General features: G+C 43.6%; 1 protein-coding gene across 9 annotated transcripts in view; it reads right to left on the bottom strand.

Moving 5' to 3' along the window:
- ARVCF (ARVCF delta catenin family member) overlaps positions 1–20,819 on the bottom strand; it is a 197,890-nt gene that overhangs the window by 119,254 nt on the left and 57,817 nt on the right. For 4 of the 9 annotated variants that reach the window (XM_039332364.1, XM_039332363.1, XM_039332369.1 and 1 more), the window contains 2 exons: positions 16,830–16,929; positions 13,853–14,097 (listed from right to left, as the gene is read on the bottom strand). The exons of 2 other annotated variants lie outside the window; for them this stretch is intronic. In XM_039332364.1, the coding sequence (XP_039188298.1) occupies positions 13,853–14,068 (216 nt within the window). In that variant the 5' untranslated portion in view covers positions 14,069–14,097; positions 16,830–16,929. Of the gene's footprint in view, positions 1–7,998; positions 8,293–13,852; positions 14,098–16,829; positions 16,995–20,819 lie in introns of those variants that run through there. 3 more of the 9 variants (XM_039332366.1, XM_039332365.1, XM_039332368.1) reach the window with 3 other exon arrangements.

Raw genomic sequence — 20,819 nt, 5'->3', positions numbered from 1 at the left:
GACACAGAAGTGTCCTATCCTGATGTTGAGAACTTGCCTATTTTAAATCCGGGATTAGTGGGCACAAGAGCAAGTCCGATAGAAGAGACCAAAGATTCAGACATTCTAAATCACACAACGTCAGGCAGGAAGAATCAGGACCACAGGTTATGTTCCAATTAATGGGATTTAGCGCTCAAGCCTACACAGGTAGTCTTCAAATTATAACTGTTTGTTTAATGACCGTTCAAAGTTACAATGGCACTAGAATTGATTATTGAGTGATGTCACCTAGCTGGGTAATGAAATGTCTGCAAGAAAACAACCAAGCTCACAGCAGTCCTTTCCTTCCTTCCTTCCTTCCTTCCTCCCTCCCTTCCTCCTCCTCCAAATTCCACTTCCTTCTAGCATTGATGATATTACCTAGTTGGGTAATGAAACGTCTGCAAGAAAACAACCAAGCTCAGAGAGCACCAAGGACCCCATAGTCAGTCCTTCCTTCCTTCCTTCCTTCCTTCCTTCCTTCCTTCCTTCCTTCCTTCCTTCCTTCCTTCCTCCCTCCCTCCCTCCTCCAAATTCCACTTCCTTCTAGCATTGATGATATTACCTAGTTGGGTAATGAAACGTCTGCAAGAAAATGACCAAGCTCAAAGAGCACCCAGGACCCCTCATTTCAACCTGGAGCGACAAATATTGTCCTTTATTCATTATCTCCCCATGCGGTTGCTCGGAAGACCTCATTTGAGCTTACAGCCTAGGAAAAGGTTGAGTTAAGAGCATGGCACATGCTTCTTACATCCACAGAGGAACATGCACAGCGTGCCACTATTTCAAATTGCAAAAGAGAAGTTTGGGGCCCTAAGCTATAACGGCCTTACACTACCTGACTAGGATATAGCCCAGGCATCAGATGTAAGGCACCCTCCTCCCATTTTTTTTAGCAAGGCGGGTGAAAGTCTCTAAATAATGTTTATGGCAATTATGGTAGCAGGACTGCAAGCCCCCAAGTGCTGCAATTCCAGATGTGAAGGTCATTCTCCACACTTCATAAATAACCCAAACCGCCTTCATTCGCTTCTGCCTCCTTTTAATCTTCCCATAAAGAGGGGAAAGCTCAAAGATGTCACCTCTCATTTTGTCCTCCCATCAGTACGATTTATTTATTTCTATTTAACCGGTTTATTTGCCTCTATTTAACCCTAGCTTCCTTTTAGAGGAGGGAAGGAGAATTCCCCCCCCCCCAAAAAACCAACAACAACAAAAGATGTCTGATAGATTCTCTGTTGATTAATTTCAATATTTGTTTTTCCTCCTTCCTTCCAGAAATAATGGGTGGGAAGGAAACGGAGTCCATTAGAAATAAAATTTGATTGTTTTGCCTTGGAGTCCACCATGAACCAGGAAGCACTTAAGAATCCCTTTTGATATCACAATGCTCTGGGCTACGGTCAGGACTGTCACTGACAGGTGGAAAACAGGATGATGGTTAGGAGATGAGATCCCACTATCCAAACATAAGGGGCCTCTTTCAGTTTGATGGAGTGGTCTCGCCAACACAACACACCCAAATATTGATGGGTGTCATGTCCCTCAGCTGGTCGAAGGCCTGGGATACCAGGAACTTCAGGTCTGTTCCCCAAAAGGCAGACATAGGATACTCATTGCCATGACCCTGATTCTCTGGAACTTCGGGGGGGGGGGAACTTTCTGAGAGCCCGTGCAGAATTGGAGAACCTACGCCAAACTCCACATGTGCATCTTGATTTAGGGGGAAAAAAAATATCATTGAGTCAACTTGGATTCCGGATGGCTTCACAGGGAAGTCCATCCGTTTTCGTAGAAGCTTAAAACGGGCTGGTCATTTGCTTTCTTCAGAAGCCAGAGAAAGGCAAGTGGATACTATTTCCCCTACACTAATATAATGTACAGACTTAGTAGGTTTCAAGTTCAGTAAAATAATACTATATCTAAGCACAATGGTATGGATTTATGCTATGCATCCATTTACCTACCTACCTATCTATCTATCTATCTATCTATCTATCCATCCATCCATCCATCCATCCCTGTCTTGTCTATCTCCAACTGTATCTATCTGTCTGTCTGTCTAGCTATCTATCCATCCATCCATATCTGTCTGTCTCCATCAGCCTCTTTCTCTATCTCCATCCATCCATCTATCCCACCTAATCTGTTTGTCCTGTCAATCTAGTTTGTTTGCATCTGTCTGTCTATCCATATCTGTCTCCATCTGTATATATCCATCCATATCTATCTGTCTGTGTATGTATCTGTCTGTCTATCTGACTGTCCATCCATCCATCCATCCCTGTTCTATCCATCTTTCTCTCTTATCCATCCACTATCTATCTATCTATCTATCTATCTATCTATCTATCCATCCATCCATCCATCCATCCACCTATCTATAATCTCTGTCCATCCATCTTCAATCATATCTGTCTGTCTGTCTGTCTATCTATCTATCATATCTGTCTATCTGCTCTATATCTATCTATCTATCTATCTATCTATCTATCTATCTATCTATCTATCTATCTATCCACATATCTATAATCTATCTGTCCATCCATCTTCTATCATATGTCTGTCTGTCTGTCTGTCTGTCTGTCTGTCTACCTACCTACCTACCTACCTACCTACCTATCTGATAAACACTCCCAGCAATGTTTGCAGCTTACAGAAAATACAAGTGGGGAAAGACAGTAGGAAAAATATTTCATGCTGTTCAAGAAAAAATTCAGCCACTGTATCTGTCGATGCCCTCAGCTACAGATGAGTTACGCAACCTTCTGAGAGCAGCTTTTAACACTGGGGTGGAGACCACAGGAGACAAGATTACCATACAGAGTAGACAGGGCTACACGGCGCAGGAGACAGGAGCTGGGAATTCCCCACTTCTGCTACATAGTTGTTCAATTTTTGATTGTGCTATTTTAGGCCAGCAAGTACAGTTTTGGTGAGTCTCTGGCTCAAAAGACCTTCCCTTTTCCATCTGAAAGCCTGTCCATCTTTGTCAGAAATGATGGCTTACCCACCAATAGGAAGCCAAAACTCAACGTTGCACAGCATGACTTCATGCCAGCTGTGACTCCAGATTTATCGATCCTTCTCAGATCTTTCCTTTCCCGAGGCCTCCAAACTGGCAGCCAGATCTATGGTCTTCCATAATTTAAGGCTTCTTCTTCCCTCCCTGGCATCACCTCCCCTACTTCGCTGGGGGGTGGTGAGGGTCAAAGCCAAGAAAAGAGGGGAATGGTCTTCTCTGCTCAATCCCAGGGCTTCATCAAAGCTTCGCCCTCTCCAGAAACCCTGGGAGAGAAACAGAGACCCTTTCTTTGCAAAAAGAGTGATTTACCGGCGATGCGGAATGAGAAAAAAAGGGAGCACACAAAACACACACCACAAACACACAAAGGATGTTTAGAAGCTGATAACCAAACTCCCTGGCAATGCATTTTCCTTGGCTGAATGTCAGCCTCGTTGAATATTATCGACTCAAAAGAAAACAGGCACAACCTAATAAGGTAAGAGGCTAATCCGTCAGAACGGAGGTGTTTCAATCTTCCAAAAGCTTTCTCTTTGCAGGTACAGGGCCTTAAGGAAGGAAGAAGCCCTCAATGTTGGCTTAACGCTCTTACGGCCTGAAAGATAATGCCTGGGTAATAGTCTTGTCATTCTCGGCTTCTGCTTAAATCCCAGAACTGCCAAGATTGTAAAGCACAGTAATCTTCAGGTGACACCTGTCAAGGCTACATCTCCAGGAAGCTTGGCGTCACAAGCCAGGATGCATCTCCTGTTGTGTTGCAAGAAGCTTCAGGACCAGCTTCCTGACAAGGGCTTCTGATTCATCTAGAATCCAGGGTTTTGATAGGCGGCTTTATTGCCTGGATGCTTTCAGATGGCTATTTGGAAAAGAGCTCCGAGCCATCTTGGGAGACTTGTTTTATGAACGGGCAGTTTCTTTTAAAAGTTCGATATAGGACGGTTTTATGCCCAAAAGCAGACAGAGGGAATAGTTCTCTGTCTTGCCTAAAGGACGGTCACGATTGCCCATTGAAATCAACTGGCATGACATCCTAAACACAGGCAGTTCTCAACTTATGACTAAAATGGAGCCCAACATTTCTGTTAAGCGAGACATTGGTTAAGTGAGTTTTGCTCCCATTTTACCACCCTTTTTCTGGGGCCGCAATTTGCTAGGTGAATTGTTGCATTTGTTAAGTTAGTGACACACTTGTTAAGGGAATCTGGGTTTGTCGTCCCAAAGTCACAACAGGCGAGCTCATGAACCCGGGACACTGCATCCGTCATAAATGGGAGTCAGCTGCCAAGCTTCCGAATGCTGATCACAGGTGACCCTGCAGATGCCGCAAGAGCCGTAAATGTGAAAAACGGCCGTAAGTCCCTTTTTTCGTGCCGCTGTAATTTCGAACGGTCAGTAAATGAACTGTTGTAAGTCGAGGACTATCTGTAAATCATTTCTGTGTTCGGCGCTTCAGTCACTGACGGAAACTCAAGTAAGGCCCGTTGGCATCAAAGGAAAGGAGACGCAGATTTGAAGTGTCTAATAACCACGGCCGGTCCTTGACTTACAACAGTCCATTTAGTAACCCTTCAAAATTACAACGGGCACGGGAAAAAATAGTGACTTATGACCTTTTTTTCACATGCACAACCATTGCAGCCTCCCCACGGTCACGTGATCCAAATCTGGAGACTTGGTGACTCATATTTATGACGGTCGCAGTGTCCCACTTCTTTCTGAGTACAGGTAGTCCTCAACTTATGGCCACAATTGAGCCCAAAATTTCTGTTGTTAGGCGAGACGCTTGTTAAGTGAGTTTTGCCCCATCTTACGACTTTTCTTGCCTCCGTTGTTAAGTGAATCTCTTAACAACCTGGTTATTAAGTGAATTTACCTTTCCCATTGACTTTGCTTGTCAGTACGTCGCCAAAGGGGATCACCTGACCTTGGGACATAGCAACCTTCGTAAGTATGAATCAGTTGCCAAGCCTCTGAGTTTTGATCACGTGAGGTCATAAGTGTGAAAAACGGTTGTAAGTCACTTTTTTTCTTAGTGCCGGCATAACTTTGAACTGTTTGTCCTTATTTCTAGGTTGCTTATAATCAAAACCTCCCTCTGAAAGACTGGATTATACAGTAACTTCTTTTTTTTTTACAAACCACTTTTTCTAACCATCAAAAGTCGCAAAATCACCTTTTTTTACATTTAAAAAAAAAATTAATTCCCCAAAGGGATTTCTAGTCATTGATGAATTCCTGATGTGACCTTTCCTTAATCAAACAAATCAGTTTTCACAGGGAAAAAAGTTTATATCAATGTTAACTGTCATTCTTAATGAACATAAAGGTTCTCTCAGTGAAAGCTAAGTATGACCTTGATCGACTGTTCTAAGGGGTACTGAATTTTACAGTACAGCTTAGTCCTCAACTTACAATAGCTTGCTTAGTGACCATTTGAAGTTACGACGGCATTGAAAAAAAGGGACTCGTGGCTTTTTCACACTTACGACCACCGCAGCCTCCCTGCAGTCACGTGATCAAAATTGGCAACGGATTCATATGTTATGACCCTTGCAGTGTCCCAGGATCGTGTGATCTCCTTTTGCGGCCTTCTGACGAAGCCAATGGGGAAGGCAGTTTCACTTAACAACCGTGTTACTACACAACTGCAGCGATCCGCTGAACAACGGTGGCAAGGAACGCTCGAAAAATGGAGCAAAACCGTTGCCAAGCAAAGCTAGATTGTAAAAAATGGGTCACTAACTTAACAACTGCAGTGATTCACTTAACAACTTGGGGCAAGGAAAAGTCGAAAAACGGGGCAAAGCTTCCCTAACAACTCTCTCGCTTTGGGCTCAATTGTGGACGTAAGCTGAGGACTACTGTGTAGCAAGGATTTCTACATTAAATTGAATTACGGAGGATTCTGCTGCTAATTTTTCAATAGGGTGATTATCCCTCTGTCCTATATAAGGATTGGCAAGCAGAGAATTATAGCCCTTCTTCCTAGCCTGAAGTTGTTTCATACATTTTCCTAACAGACTTGAGATCAGGAGTCACCCATGCCCTTAAAAGGAAGGCCTTAGACTTGCATCCCCATGAAGAATTCAGGGTTTGAAAAAGAGAATGAATTGAGTCTCGTGTGCCCTCCACAGAGTAAGCAGGAAGCAAATCAGACATCTGTCTTGCTCTTCCATGCTTGACAAGTCCCTTCAAAATGGGAGATCTAGCACGTATCCTTCTTAGCAGGACCCTGACAAATAAACAGCCATGGGAAAAATGCAGAGTCCCACACACTTGACACAATAATCCCCTTCCGGTGTGGGCAGTCCTTTCTACTGGCAATTCATGGACGTTGACATTTGAATATTTGTGTTCACATTTTGGCCCTTCGGTCTTCCAGCAGGTTCTCGATCCGCCCCACAGAAGGAAAATAAGCAAAGAATAAAAAATTCTCTTCTAACTTCGGGTTAGCTGATCCTGAGCAAGAGAGCGCTGCACAAATTTGGGGGTGGTGGGGATGATTTTCAAGCAGTGTCAAAAGCCCAAAGATGTTTAAATTCTGGCCACATCTACAGGTGGTCTTCAGGCAGAAGATGAGAAATTAAGGCAAAGGCTTCGAAACACGGGTCTATTGCAGAAAAGCAAATCCTCAGATTGGATGTGCTTTTTCAAAATATATTTGCAGTCCGCCAGCAAGAAGCTCACTCAGCATTCTCAAAAAAACAACACCCCCCCCCCCAACGGGCTATTTATTCCTTTTATTTTTAAAGAAACATCCTTATCAGTTGAATGACAAGAGAAAGAGATTTTAACGAGCTGAGATTACCTTGTCCTGCCCCCATGGCGGTATTGCCATGCTCATACATATCTCACAGGCCACCTTTGATCCTGTTTTGAAATCTGACATACATTCCAAATGCAAAGGAAGCATCTGCATTGAATTGATGCAACTCACAATTCAAAAAAAAGAGGAGGAAAAACCCCTCTCAAGTTCTACCTTGTCTGCCAAGATTTTTTTTTATTTTATTTTTTGGGAGCCCTACCCAAAAAAAAATCATGCATCGCTAATTTTCGCACCCTAGTGTTCAAGACAAAACTCTTTGCGCACACACAAACTAACCTGCATACAAAATTATCAGCAAGCAACTTTGTCCCTCCTTTGGGATTTTACTCCTTTCAAATGCATCAGGTAAGGCTGAAATCTCAAATCAATGATTCCAGCAGGCCTGGACAATTTCTCAAATCATAATTTGGACTTTCTTCTTCAACTCATTAATACGAGTTAATACATGAGCAAAACTTGCCTGCTGACAAGTGTTTTATTCTCTGGGCACTTATTTGAAAATTGCAGGGAAAGGCAAGGGAAGAGAGAAAAAAAAATCTATTTAAACAAGTGCCTGGCCCAAGTGCCCAATTGAAGTGTAATAATAATAATGCAGATTTTTACACATCTTTTTTTTTTTAAGCATTCATTCATTCATTCATTCACCTGCTCTGAAGATAACTTGGCAACGACTTTCATCAACAACCTCTTTTTCGGTTCTGTTCTGCCTAGATTGAGTAGGCAGTCTGGAAAGATTAAAGAAAGCAAGCAAACTACTTGTTTCTCCCAACGTTTCAACTAGTAACTAAAAACAGACAAACAAGAGGGAGGAAAAAACAAACAAACCCACACCAGTAAGGCAGAAAATCTTTCCATCTTTCGCTGTCGGTAAGCAGTTCTAGAATTCCTTCCTTCTCTCCTCCAGAAAGGGGAAAATGTATTTCTCCATCTCTCTATTTTCTTTCCTACTTATCCTCCTCCCTGGCGTGCCTCTCCTTCACCCACTCTTCCTCCTTTCAACCTTTCCCGCCCTCACACCCCACCGCCAGGCATTTAAAAAAAAAATCGTATCAGGTATTAAAAGACAATAATAATAATAATCAAACCACCAGATAGACAGAGGTACCATCTCTGGTCCACTCACCTGTTTGAGTTCGGCAGGCATGGATGCAATCCGGGGAGGGGGTCTCCTTCGGGTTTTTTTTTGCAATAAATAAATAAATACCCCCCCTTTAAAGTCCCCCCCCAATGAATTCAGTCTGCAGGCAGGGTGTTGGAGGCGAAACATTGGGGGAAGAGAGGAAGGGGAGGAGAGAAGAGGGGAGGGTCAGCCAGGCAGCTGAGCGCTTCGACAATCTCAGCTTTTCACTGTCTGCCTCTCTCTCTGTGTTTGCAGTGCAGAGGGAGGGAGGGAGGACCAATCGGAGGGAGAAGAGAAGGCCAGGGGAGGGGAGGGGAAGGAGAAGAGGAGGAGGAGGAAGAGGAGGAGGGTGGGGGTCCTTTTCTTGGCTGCCCCTGTCTTGCTTTGTGCCAGAGGCGGGCCCCAGTTGTGGGACTGTTGCGGGCCAGGAGGGCCTGGCCTTCCGGATGGACGGAGAAAGGGAGGAGGAGGAGGATATGGGGACTGAGCAAAGTCTATTTGCTGCCAGGGGTGGGGTGGGGAGCAAGCCCCCAAACTGACAGGCGCAGCTGGTGGCTTGCAAGCCAGCCTCCAGCCAACACCAGCCAGCCAGAGGTAGCTGTGGCACTCGCTCGGCAGGGCTGCGGAAAGCTGACACCAGCCCAAATCCATCCCTCCTTCCTTCCTTCCTTCCTTCCTTCCTTCCTTCCTTCCTTCCTTCCTTCCTTCCTTCCTTCCTTCTCTTTCTTTCTTTCTTTCTTTCTTTCTTTCTTTCTTTCTTTCTTTCTTTCTTTCTTTCTTTCTTTCTTTCTCTCTCCCTCCTTCCCTCTCTCTCTCTCTCTCCTTTCCTCCTTTCTCGTTTTTCTAAGAGGAAGGCCCTGTAAGGACAAGCGAGGGTGGGAATGGAGAGTTGGCGGTCAAGCTCTGAAACTTCTCAACGTTTTGTTTTGTTTCCCAACGTGGTTGAGAAGGCCACGTTCGCACATGAGCAGAGAGGGCTGCTTATTTGTTTGTAGCCCGCCTCGATTGTTGTTGTTTTTTTTTTACAAATGGCTCGAGGTGGGGAATGTATGTAGCACAACTTGCCACTGCAAGACTTTCACCCACAAAGACAACTCTGTTAGCTGGGCGGGAAAGAAAGAGAGGGACTGGCCTGAAGTCATCCAGTTATCTGTCAGGCTTAAGGTGGGACTAGAACTCACCATCTCCTGGTGATTGGCCCAAAGTCACCTAGTCATCTTTCATGCCTATGATGGAACTAGAACTTACAGTCTCCTGGTGATTGGCTCAAAGTCACCCAGCTGGCTTTCATGCCTAAAGTGAGACTAGAATTTACTGTCTCCTGGTGATTGACCCAAAGTCACCTAGTCAGCTTTCGTGCCTAAGGCACGACTAGAACTCAGAATCTCCTGGTGATTTGCCAAAAATCACCCAGCCAGTTTTGATGACTAAGGTGAGACTAGAACTCATTGTCTCTTACATGCCAACCTGATGCATGCCAGACGAGAGCCGGGAAGGTCACAAATGGTGACCCCTCCCCACAAGACCCCAGGATGCTGCAACTATGATCAATACATACTGGTTGCCAAGTGCCCACATCTGAATCACGTCACCGTGGGAATGGTGCCACGGTTGTAAGTCTGAGGACCGGCTGTAAGTCAGTTGTTTTCAGTGCTGATGAAGCGGTCGTCAAATGAGTTTCTGTAAACGGAGGACTGTAGAGGCTTCTTCTGATTATAGGCAATATTTATTGATATACATGCTTATACGTGCTGTTTGGACACGCCCCTTTATGCAACAGTGCAGGTAGTCCTCGGCTTAAAACACTTTGTTTAGTGACCGTTCAGTTACGACGGCACTGGGAAAAGCGGCTTAGGACCGTTTTTCACACTTACGACCGTTGCAGCATCCCCAGAGTCACGAGATCCAAATTCGGATGTTTGGCAACTGACTCGTTTTTATGACCGTTGCAATGTCCCGGGGTTGTGTGATTCTCCTTTTGTGACCTTCTGACAAGTGGAGAAGCCAGAGTCACTTAACGACCGTGTTACTCACTTAACAACTGCAGTGATTCACTTAACAACTATGGCAAGGAAGGTCGTAAAATGGGGCAAAACCCCGCTTAACACAGGAAATAAAACGGCAGAATTAAACAAAAGCAGATCATTCGATTAACTTTCCAAGTCTTCCTCACCACGCCACCATATAACATGAAATTAAAAATATATAATTAAGAGATGATAATATCCCTGTCAGTGCCAAGGGAAATTAAAAAATATCTTCCCCCGGCAGAAACACAAGGATTACTTTAGGTAGCTTGATTTGCGGAAAATATTCTATAGCTGAAGGACCATTATCAAAGATATATTATATTAATCATTTAAAACTCTGACTCCACCCCAGAAATGTCTCTAAATCAGGGAAAAGCCTGCGGGATAAACACTGATAAACATAAGATCCAGCAGGTACAAATTGCATGAAGAAAATGCCTCTCATCTTGCAATCAGAAGTGGTGTAGGGTCTCCTGCTTGGGGGGGGCAGGGGTTGGTCTAGATGACCAATAAGGTCCCTTCCAACTCTGCTGTTCTGATTCTAATTCAATTATTAGCCAGCATTTTAAGCAATCTTTGGTTTGGTGACCCATTCACCCCCAGATCAGAGCTACTGCTTATTTTAGCAAACTCTCCAAGTTTGTGGAACTACACCTCCCATCCTTATTCAACCATCTTGGTCTGTACAGGTAATCCTCAACGTACGACCACAATGGAGCCCAAAATTTATCCTTGCTAAGTGACATATTTGTTAACTGGGTTTTGCCCCATTTGACAACTTTTCTTACCACCGTTGTTAAGGGAATCACAGCAGGCGTTTAAATTAGTCATGCAGGTTGTTAAGTGAACCTGCTTTCCTCATTGACCTTGCTCGCCAGACCGTCGTAAAAGGGGATCATGTGACCCTGAGACATCGCAACCATCATAAATATGAGTCAGTTGCCAAGGGTCTGAATTTTGATCACCTCATCATGGGATTGCTGCAATGGTCGTAAGGGTGAAAAACGGTTGCAAGTCACCTTTTCCAGTGCTGTTGTAATTTAAGCAGTCACTAAACAAAACTGTTGTAAGACGAGGATCCCCTGTATTGGTTTGAGGAAAATATGAGTTTTTACCTAGGACAGGGGTAGGCAACCTTGGCTCTTTTATGACTCGTGGACTTCAACTCCCAGAATTCCTGAGCCAGCATGGGGAACTATGATCCCCTCATGACTCGTGGACTTCAATTCCTAGAATTCCTGAGCCAGCAGGGGGGAACTATGGCCCCCTCATGACTTGTGGACTTCAACTCCCAGGATTCCTGAGCCAGCATGAGGGAACTATGACCCCCTCATGACTCGGGGACTTCAACTCCCAGAATTCCTGAGCCAGCATGGGGGAACTATGGCCCCCTCATGACTCGTGGACTTCAACTCCCAGAATTCCTGAGCCAGCATGGCTCAGCTTGGAAACCTCCCCCTTTCCCCTCAGCGTGGCTGGCTGAGGAATTCTGGGAGTTGAAGTCCATGAGTCATCAAAGAGCCAAGGTTGCCTACCCCTGTCCTAGGAGATACAGAGGTTGGGTGTAGCTACTTCAGAATGAAAAAATAGCATGACATTCAACTGGCAGGTCTTAGTTTATTGTCCATCAACTGGGCTGGGATCCCGAATCAAAGTTTGATCTTGGTTTAAAAGCTTGGCTCTGACCAAGATATATAATTATATATGCTTCCTAGCTCCAAGTTCAGATTTTTAGAGTTTTAGCTGATGCACACAAGTCCAGGGTGACTCATAGTCATTAGCATTTTGATCCACAGCTAGCCAGAACCTGCTGGGTATGTGAATCAGAGTTTGTTTAGCCTAAGTAAACACCAACGGCTTGTTAAAATTCAATGCTAGCTTGAGGAAGATTCAGGTCAACCCACTTGCTGGTGGAACAGAAATCAATATATTGCCGGCTTCCCACATTTTAAAAAAAAGCACCAAAAATTTAAAAAACCCACTGCAAACTCAGCTACCTTTTGAGCATAACATTTCTCAACATATGAAGAAAATAGATTTATAACCGGCTGAAAAAGAATAATAAATAGAGGGGTTTTTTTTTCAGGAAGACCAATATATCAGTTTAATTCTGAAGCTGGAGACATTGAAATTTGATTTGGCCTACTTCAATTTCCATTTCCTAAAGCAATGGCTCCATATGCCTAGAGCAAATACAAAAATAAAAAAATACATGACTCTAAGTTATTTACACACTCCACTCCGTTGGGAATTTGCGTGGAGGTTAACAACACACCTATAGTAATTTAAACAAGAAACAAGAGCTTTGTATCAAAGCCAGCAAAGGACGGGAGAACAACGCGGTGCATTAACCGGCAAGGCTTAGTTTTAAAAAGCTAAAGGCGAAATTAATTCTTTCCCATGAAATGTTGCAGACATGGTAGGAGTCTTATAAAGGAGATATAGCAAAACCAAGAGATTGTTCCACCTTAGCATGCTTCCGCTAACAAAGTGATATGGAGAAGTGTCTCACCTGAATATCTCAAGAGACTGACAAGTGGATTACTAGCCAGTTTTTCCCCCCTCCATAGGGACCTTCAAAAGTATTGGAAATTCTTGAAATTGTGCAGGCACCAAATTGCAAAACACTGCTATAAAAATACTCTCTCTTGTAGAAGACCTAGAAGTGGGTCATTTAACAGCACAATAGCTGGGCAACCAGGTTCTCGAACGACCAAATATTCCTCTCCGGATCCTTATTCTCAGTTGTCAATACATTCTTCTCCAGATGTGTTGTGATCACAATCCTCCCCCCCCCCCACAAACTACAAGATGATAGAAGTTAAAGCTTACTTAAGACCATTAAAATGGCAGCTGTTGTTGGAATCCCTGGTAACATTAATATTAATGAAAATATTTCACAAACAAGTCCATTATCTGGAACATGGATTCTGCTCATGTAACCATCAAGATAACGCATAAAACTGTCATAGGTATATAACTATACTGCTCGAATTTGGCTGATTATCAACACAGAGGTCAAGCTCCATTTCTCTTCTAACAAACCAGAAGTGTGAATCAATAAACCACTGCTGCTTGTGCTGATCACCCGTGGGAGTCCTTGGTGCTCTCTGAGCTTGGTGGCTTTCTTGTGGATGTTTCATGCCCCAGCTAGGGAACAATATCAGTGCTAGTAGGACGTGGGGTTTTCTTCTGATGATGGGATCTATTTGGTAGCAAACCTCCTGCAAGAAAATCACCAAGGACTCCACAGTACTCTTCCTCCTCCTCTCCCCCTCCTCCTTCTCCTCCTCCTCTCCGCAAACCCCACTTCCTTCTAGCACTGATGATGTTACCTAGTCGGGTCATGAAACAGCCACAAGAAAACCACCAAACTCAGAGAGCACCAAGGACTCCACAGTCCTCTTCCTTCTCCTCCTCCTCTTCCTCCTCTCCGCAAACCCCACGTCCTTCTAGCACTGATGATGCTACCTAGTCAAGTCATGAAACATCCACAAGAAAACCACCAAGCTCAGAGATCACCAAGGACCCCTCATTTCAACCCTGAGCTGCAAATTATTTTCTTCTGTTGCTACCTGATCATCTTCCAAGCCTTGTAACCAAGCCCTCTTTGCCACCTTAAGTGCCAGCCCATCCAAAATCCAAGGAAGCAATGACCACTATATCCTCATTTTACCTGCCCGTGTGATTAAAAAGATGGGGAGGGGAAAAAAATAACTCTTTTGAGTGCACGGCAGGAAAGATGGATGGAAAAAGATCACCCCGTTTTAACCATTCATAGACAGGCGAATCTGGCAGGAATCAGAGGTGAAGTGCAGATCCTTTACCTGCAGAACCAGCTGCTGCCAAGCCGTTGCTAAGGGCTGCCCACTGCCGATGTTGCAGGCATTTATGCGATCCGAGGGCTGGTTGGCCCGCTCGAGTTGCAGAGACACATTCCGACGTTCTTCTTCCAGGGCCCGGGTGAGCCGCTCAAAGCGAGCCTCCTGTTCTTTCACAGAAGCCAAGATGCTGGCTGCGGATCGGATGTCATAATCGTCCATGGTTGGGCTCAAAAGATCTGGCCTGCTCGCTGATAGGGCAAAGGACAAAAATTAGGGCAACACGGGTGGGGAGTAAAAGGGAGGGGTGTCCGACCTTGGCAACTTTAAGACTTGTGGACTTCAGCTCGATTTGCAAGCATCCGTTTAGTGACCGTTACAACGGCATTGAAATCAGTGAATTAGGACTTGTCATGCTTGTGATTGCTGAAGCCTCCCCATGGTCAGTCACGTGATCAAAATTCATATACTTAGCAACTGGCTTGTACTCATGACGGTTGCAGTGTCCCAGGATCACCTTTTGGGATCTTCTGACAAGCAAAGTCAAGGGGAGAAGCCAGATCTGCTTAACCCCCGTGCTACTGAATTTACAACTGCAGTAATTCGCTCGGCAAGAAAGGATGTAAACTAGGGCAAAAGAATTCTGGGAGTTGAAGTCCACAGGTCTTAAAAGTCGCCAAGGTTGGACACCTCTGACTTAGATGAAGCCTCCAAAGAAGGCAACTCAAAAACACTTCCACGTTTGAATGACAGAATCTAAGATATACTTGCCAGCCCGAAGCACACACCACGGGTGGCAAAGTGCTTGACAAACGAACAGCAAAATGCAACTGACAGGCCAAAGGAAGGATGAACGTGTTTCCATGCTTGCATGACATTATAGTAAAAGAAAGATCAATTAAAGGTCTCTTTGCTAGGATCGGGAACGTGTGTGCTGAGGGCTCAGCTACCTCTGATCTGACAGATGTCCAGTCTGCAGCTCTTCCTTCTGTGCGCCAAGGTCCTCCTCACACACCCCTCCACACTACACATGAAAGGCCTAAGTCAGTGGTGGGTAAAGTTGGCTCCCCCAGGGAGCGGCGTGTAAATTTGACGCATGTGTACCTGTGTAAAATATACCCCTACTTTCCTTGAGCAAGTGCTTTTCAAGTAAATGGAATCTGTCTTTTTTCATTTCTCTTTTCCTTAAGGTGTGTTCCTGCATAATGTGGGTGCGTGTTGTGTTCTGTATGTTTTGAGTTTGCACAGAAGAGTAAACTTGGCTGGAAGGGCAGGCAGAAAACATTTAGTAGCCGCAGTAAATCACCGGCTTACTTGGATCATCAATCAGGCTGGGAGAGTCACCTATTCGGCTGTCTGAATGCTTTATCTAACTGATGAGCCACTGCAGATAAGTGCGCTCCATTTTTCACTCCCCTTCTTGGGATAATACGGCCCCCTTCGGCTTAAAACAACAGTTCATTTAGTGACCGTTCAAAGTCACGACGGCACTGAAAAAAGTAACTTGCGATCGTTTTTCCACGCTTGCAACTGCCACAGCATTTCCATGGTCACGTGATCAGAATTCAGACGCTTGGCAACTGACTTGTACTTATGACGGTTGCAGTGTCCCAGGGTCACGTGATCCCCTTTTGCGACCTTTTGACAACAAAGTTAATGGGGACGTCAGATTCACTTCACAACCGTGTTACTCGTTTAAGAACTTGCAACGGTGGCAGAAAAGGGGGCCAAACTCACTTAAGAAATGTCTCCGTGACATTGTGGTTGTAAATGGAGGATTGCCTGTATTATCAATTCCTGAGCAGACCCTGATTCAAATCTCCCTTCTCTTTCAATGCTCACTGCCTCTGGAGTAGGGCTATTTGTTCGTTCCCTCCCATTGTTTGACTTCCGTTGTAAGTCTGTTGTGAAAAGAACATGGCAAGGAGCTATTTAAAGGAAGACGGATAATAACAGTTGTTCATTTGGAGAAAGAAATGTATTAAACTCTTCTTGGGAAGATGGATGAGACTTTTCTGCTGCGTCTCGGCTAATTATTTTCTGGTTATTCATCCAGGTACAACTTTTCACTCAGTTCTTATCAGCATCATCGTTAGTAACAAAATGAAGAGACAGAAAAAAACGTCAGCCGCCACTAGTTAAACCTGCTGGTTACGCCGTGCTATTTATATGTTTTAACACCTTCAAAATTTGGAGTAATGCCAGCTTCGGTATAGGAAAGCTTTCCGTTTTCTTCCATACGCCTTACCCCTCAACTATCCTTCCAGGCAGTTTGCATAGCTAGATTTAACATTAAGTACTTTTGATTGACAAAGAGGGCCACAAACTTATTTTGAAAAGTCGAATTCCCAGAATTCATGGGAATCCGATTTTGGTATCAGAATTCTTGTCAGTCAAAGCAAGAAAATGGGATCGTGAAATGTTCTTGGCATCTAAAGTATATAATCTGTTGTTGCTACATGGCATGTGAAGAATGACAGCCTTAGGTGTTGCCTTATTAGTAGGCAATGAAACACTACACAGGTTTTCCCCGACTTACAACAATTTGTTTAGTGACGGTTTGAAGTTACAACAGCACCGACAAAAGTGACATATGACCGTTGCAGCATCTCCCATGGTCACATGATCTAAATTCAGATGCTTGGCAACTGGTACCCATTTTATGACGGTCGCAGCGTCCCGGGGTCATGTGATACCCTTTTGCGACAAGCAAAGTCAATAGGGGAAGCCAAATTCTCTTAACAAACGTGGAACAAGCAGTTCCCTTAACAGCTGTGGCCAGAACGGAGGTAAATGGGGGCCAAATTCACTTAACTGTCTCACTGAACAATGGACATTTTGGGTTCAATTGCGGTCGTAAGTCGAGGACTACCTGCAATTCAACCTGCGCCGATCTCAAGTAGCATTCCAGGACATGCGACATTCCCCTCATGCAATTTTGGAAAAACGTGCATTGAGGAAAAAAATAAAATAAAATACACACCTAAGAAGGTTTAGGAAGCTCTTTTAGGTTAAGAAGGTTGGGACATCAGACATTAATCTCTAGAGGAAGTGAAGCCACAGACAACCGTAAGCAGAAAAAGCTGTAAAGAGAGAGGAAAGGAGAGAGAGAGAGAAAGAAAAGAGATTAGTTGGCAAAGTGTTAGTAAGTCTACCCGCAGTTGTTTCCAGACATTTTCTTTCACCAAAGAAGATTCACGGCGTACAGAGAAGAAAATGAACAAAAGCAATTGAATACAAGGAGTTTAGAATATTTTACAGCAGCGTTTCCCAATCTCGGAAACTTTGAAAATGTATGGTGATTGGTGATTGGCTCAAAGTCACCCAGTCAGCTTTCATGACTAAGCAAGACTAGAACTCACCATCTCCTAGTGATTGGCGGAAAGCCACCCAGCTGGCTTTCATGGCTAAAGCAGGAATTGAACTGACAGTTTCTTGCTTTCTAGCCTAGTGTCTTAACTACTAGAACAGAATAGAGCTGGAAGGGACTTTGAAGGTCTTCTAGTCCAGCCACCTGCTCGAGCAGGAGGCCCTATACCATGTCAGACAAGTGGCTGTCCAGTCTCTTCTTTAAAATTTCCAGTGATGGAGCACCCACAATTTCTGGTGGCAAGCTGTTCCACTGGTTAATTGTCCTTACTGTTAGGAACTTTCTCCTTAATTCCAGGTTGCTTCTCTCTTTGGTCAGTTTCCAACTATCGTTTCTCGTCTTGCCCTCTGGTGCTTTGGAGAATAATTTGACCCCCTTTTCCTTGTGGCAGCCCCTCAAATACTGGAACACTGCTATCATGTCTCCCCTATTTCTTCTTTTCTTTAGACTAGCCAAACTCAAGTCCTACAGCCGTTCTTCACATGTTTTAGTCTCCAGACCTTGGATCATCTTAGTTGCTCTTCTCTGAATTTTTTCCAAACTCTCAACATCTTTTTTGTGATATGGTGACCAAAGTTGGCTGCAGTATTCCAGGTCTGGTCTTACTAGGGTTTTATAAAGCAGTACTAACACCTCGCCTGATCTTGATTCTATGCCTCTGTTTATACAACCCAACTAGACCAACTAGGCCAAACTGGCTTCCTATATTGGTGTGTATATATATATATATATATATATATATATATATATATATATATATATATATATATATATATATTATATACGTAAAATTGGAAGTGTCTTGGCGACGTTCGACGAAGTCCCATTCGTCATCTTCAGGCTGGTGCTTCGTCATCTTCAGGCACCAGCCTGAAGATATACTTCGTCGAAACGTCGCCAAGACACTTATTTTACGGGGAGAAAACCCGAACAACCAAAGATACATATACCCGCGAAACCTATATTATATATATATATATATATATATATATATATATATATATATTTCAGTAAAAAAGGAAGCGACCACCAGGAAATAAAACACCAAGGTTTTAATAAATAAAATCAAGCTTTCGATGGCTAACATCTGCCATCATCGTCAGGATACAAGCCAGCTAGTGAGGAAATCTGCTTATAAGCATAGCCACACCTAAACTCTACGCATGGACCTTGTAACAGGGTCCTTTCCTCACTAGCTGGCTTGTATCCTGATGATGATGGCAGATGTTAGCCATCGAAAGCTTGATTTTATTTATTAAAACCTTGGTGTTTTATTTCCTGGTGATCGCTTCCTTTTTTACTGAAATGTATGTACCCAGGAATCGCTATTCTTCCATTTTTAATGTAATTTTTAATATATATATATATATATATATATATATATATATATATATGTATGTCTTTGGTTGTTCGGGTTTTCTCCCGCGTAAAATTGGAAGTGTCTTGGCGACGTTTCGACGAAGTCCCATTCGTCATCTTCAGGCTGGTGTTTTCAGCTTCGTGCTTCGAGCAATTGCAATTCGCCGAAACGTCGCCAAGACACTTCCAATTTTATGCGGGAGAAAACCCGAACAACCAAAGACCTACATACAAACACCGCGAAAAACCTCAGAAAACATATATATATATATATATAATATATATATATATATATATATATAGAGAGAGAGAGAGAGAGAGAGAGAGAGAGAGAGAGAGAGAGAGAGAGAGAGAGAGAGAGAGAGAGAGAGAGGGAGAGAGTGAGTGTGTTTTTTCCCCCTACTACATTATCATAAACATCTTGAGAACTTAGAACTGGTTTAGAACTTAGAGGAAAGCCTTTTGTTTGTCTTCTGTAGAGATTTAGGAATTCCTTTGGGTGATACCATCAGCTCTGATTTGTTTCTCCAGAGCCCTGTTTCAGCTGAGTGAACTATCAAGGCAGTAATTATTACACATTCTTTTGCAACTGTCTTTTTGCAAAGTCCAGCACAATCCCATTTCCAAGCTAAGCCTTTCTCCTCTGCTCCAAGCAGAGATGTTTCTTTGCTTCAACAGCCTTTGCTCTCATTCCTGCTCTAATTTGGCTGATTATCAACAATCCCACACCGATGAAAAGCAGCGAACAAAAGATGGCAATTTCAATGCAGACACAGAGAGACAGTCACAGTGTGCTGATGTCAGAAGAAAGAAAGGGGGGTGAAGGATCAGGGAAAAGGTTTTGTTTAAGGTAGACACATACCCACACTCGTACCCCAAAGTAATCTGCGAAACAAAGAGTTCAGCCAAGGAAAGATTGAAAAGGGAGGAAACGTGGATGAAAAAAAAATATAAAGGGGAAAATATTCTCCAATTCGATGCCCGCTTGGGGGGGGGGGAAGGTCTGGAGTTATTTTTAATTTCAACTGCATAAGTTAGTCCATGAAATGTACCCCTCGGCAGAAATAAACACAATAAACAGAAGCGGGGAAAAAAAAACACATTTTGGTTGCAGATTATAACAGCCGATCTTAGAAGTGATGGCTTCTTGGTGGTTCCATCTGCTAAAATTTAATCTTCACAACGACAAGGAAACTAGGGATCCCATCGCGTTTTCAGCTTAACTATTTCCTTAATAAACGTCACTTGGCAAGAACGAGAGAGAAATAAGATGATTCGTGGAGAAATGGCATTCATTTAACAAACTGGTGGCTTGCGTGAGTTGTATTTTTTTTCCCCCACCCTGTTTCTTGCTTGAAGTATCTGCAGAAGGTCTACTGGTGGCCTTGGGAAGCTGGTATCAAATCAATTTGCCAAGGTGTATAGAAAGGGGGGGACGACTGTTTTACTCTCTATATAGGTGGGCCTTTCTTTAAATCATTCTTGACCTCAGCGTGTTCTTCCTTCACTAGGTTTTTTTTTTCTTTCAGGGCCAAGTGAAGTTAAATCTGGGGGCTGAGATACGTCTCTTTTCCACCCAGAAGTGGGCTCATGATGTTACTTAGTTGAGTTATGAAACATCTGCCGGGAAACAACCAAGCTAGGAGAGCATCAAGGACCCCACAGTCCTCCTCCTCCATTCTACAAAACCCACTCCGTTCTAGCACTGATGATGTTACCTAGTTGGGTAATAAAATATCTGTAAGAAAACCACCAAACTCATAGGTCACCAAAACCCCGTATCTTCCCCCTCCTCTTATTCTTCTCCTGCCTCCACTCCGCAAACCCCACTCCCTTCTGGCACCGATATTACCTAGTTGGGTAAGGAAATATCGGCAAGAAAACAATGAAGCTCAGAGAGCATCAAGAATACCACTGTTCCACCCTGAATTAACACAAAAACTCTTCACCAAATGGTCTCCTTGCATGCAAGACACAGGAAGAAATATTCTCGGTGTTTCCATCGTTGTTAATAAACATCGTGCTATTTCCCAATAAACCTTAGAGAACATTCTCTTGACCTACTAACCAGTATATGCATGAATTGAATCCTGACTTTTTTTTTTAAAAAAAAAAAATCCAATCAGCAAGAATGAAGATGGACTTACTTAAGTACTAAAGCATCCCCATTCCCATCCTCAATGCAGATCAGTCTTATTCAATTTATAAAGGAAGACCTCCATCCAGTCCAGCGCGCTATCTGAA

The sequence above is a fragment of the Crotalus tigris genome, unplaced genomic scaffold (assembly GCF_016545835.1).
Source record: "Crotalus tigris isolate CLP2741 ecotype Arizona unplaced genomic scaffold, ASM1654583v1 scf7180000024461.2689607, whole genome shotgun sequence".
NCBI lineage: Eukaryota > Metazoa > Chordata > Lepidosauria > Squamata > Viperidae > Crotalus > Crotalus tigris.
This window is presented reverse-complemented; position numbering and strand designations above follow the sequence as displayed.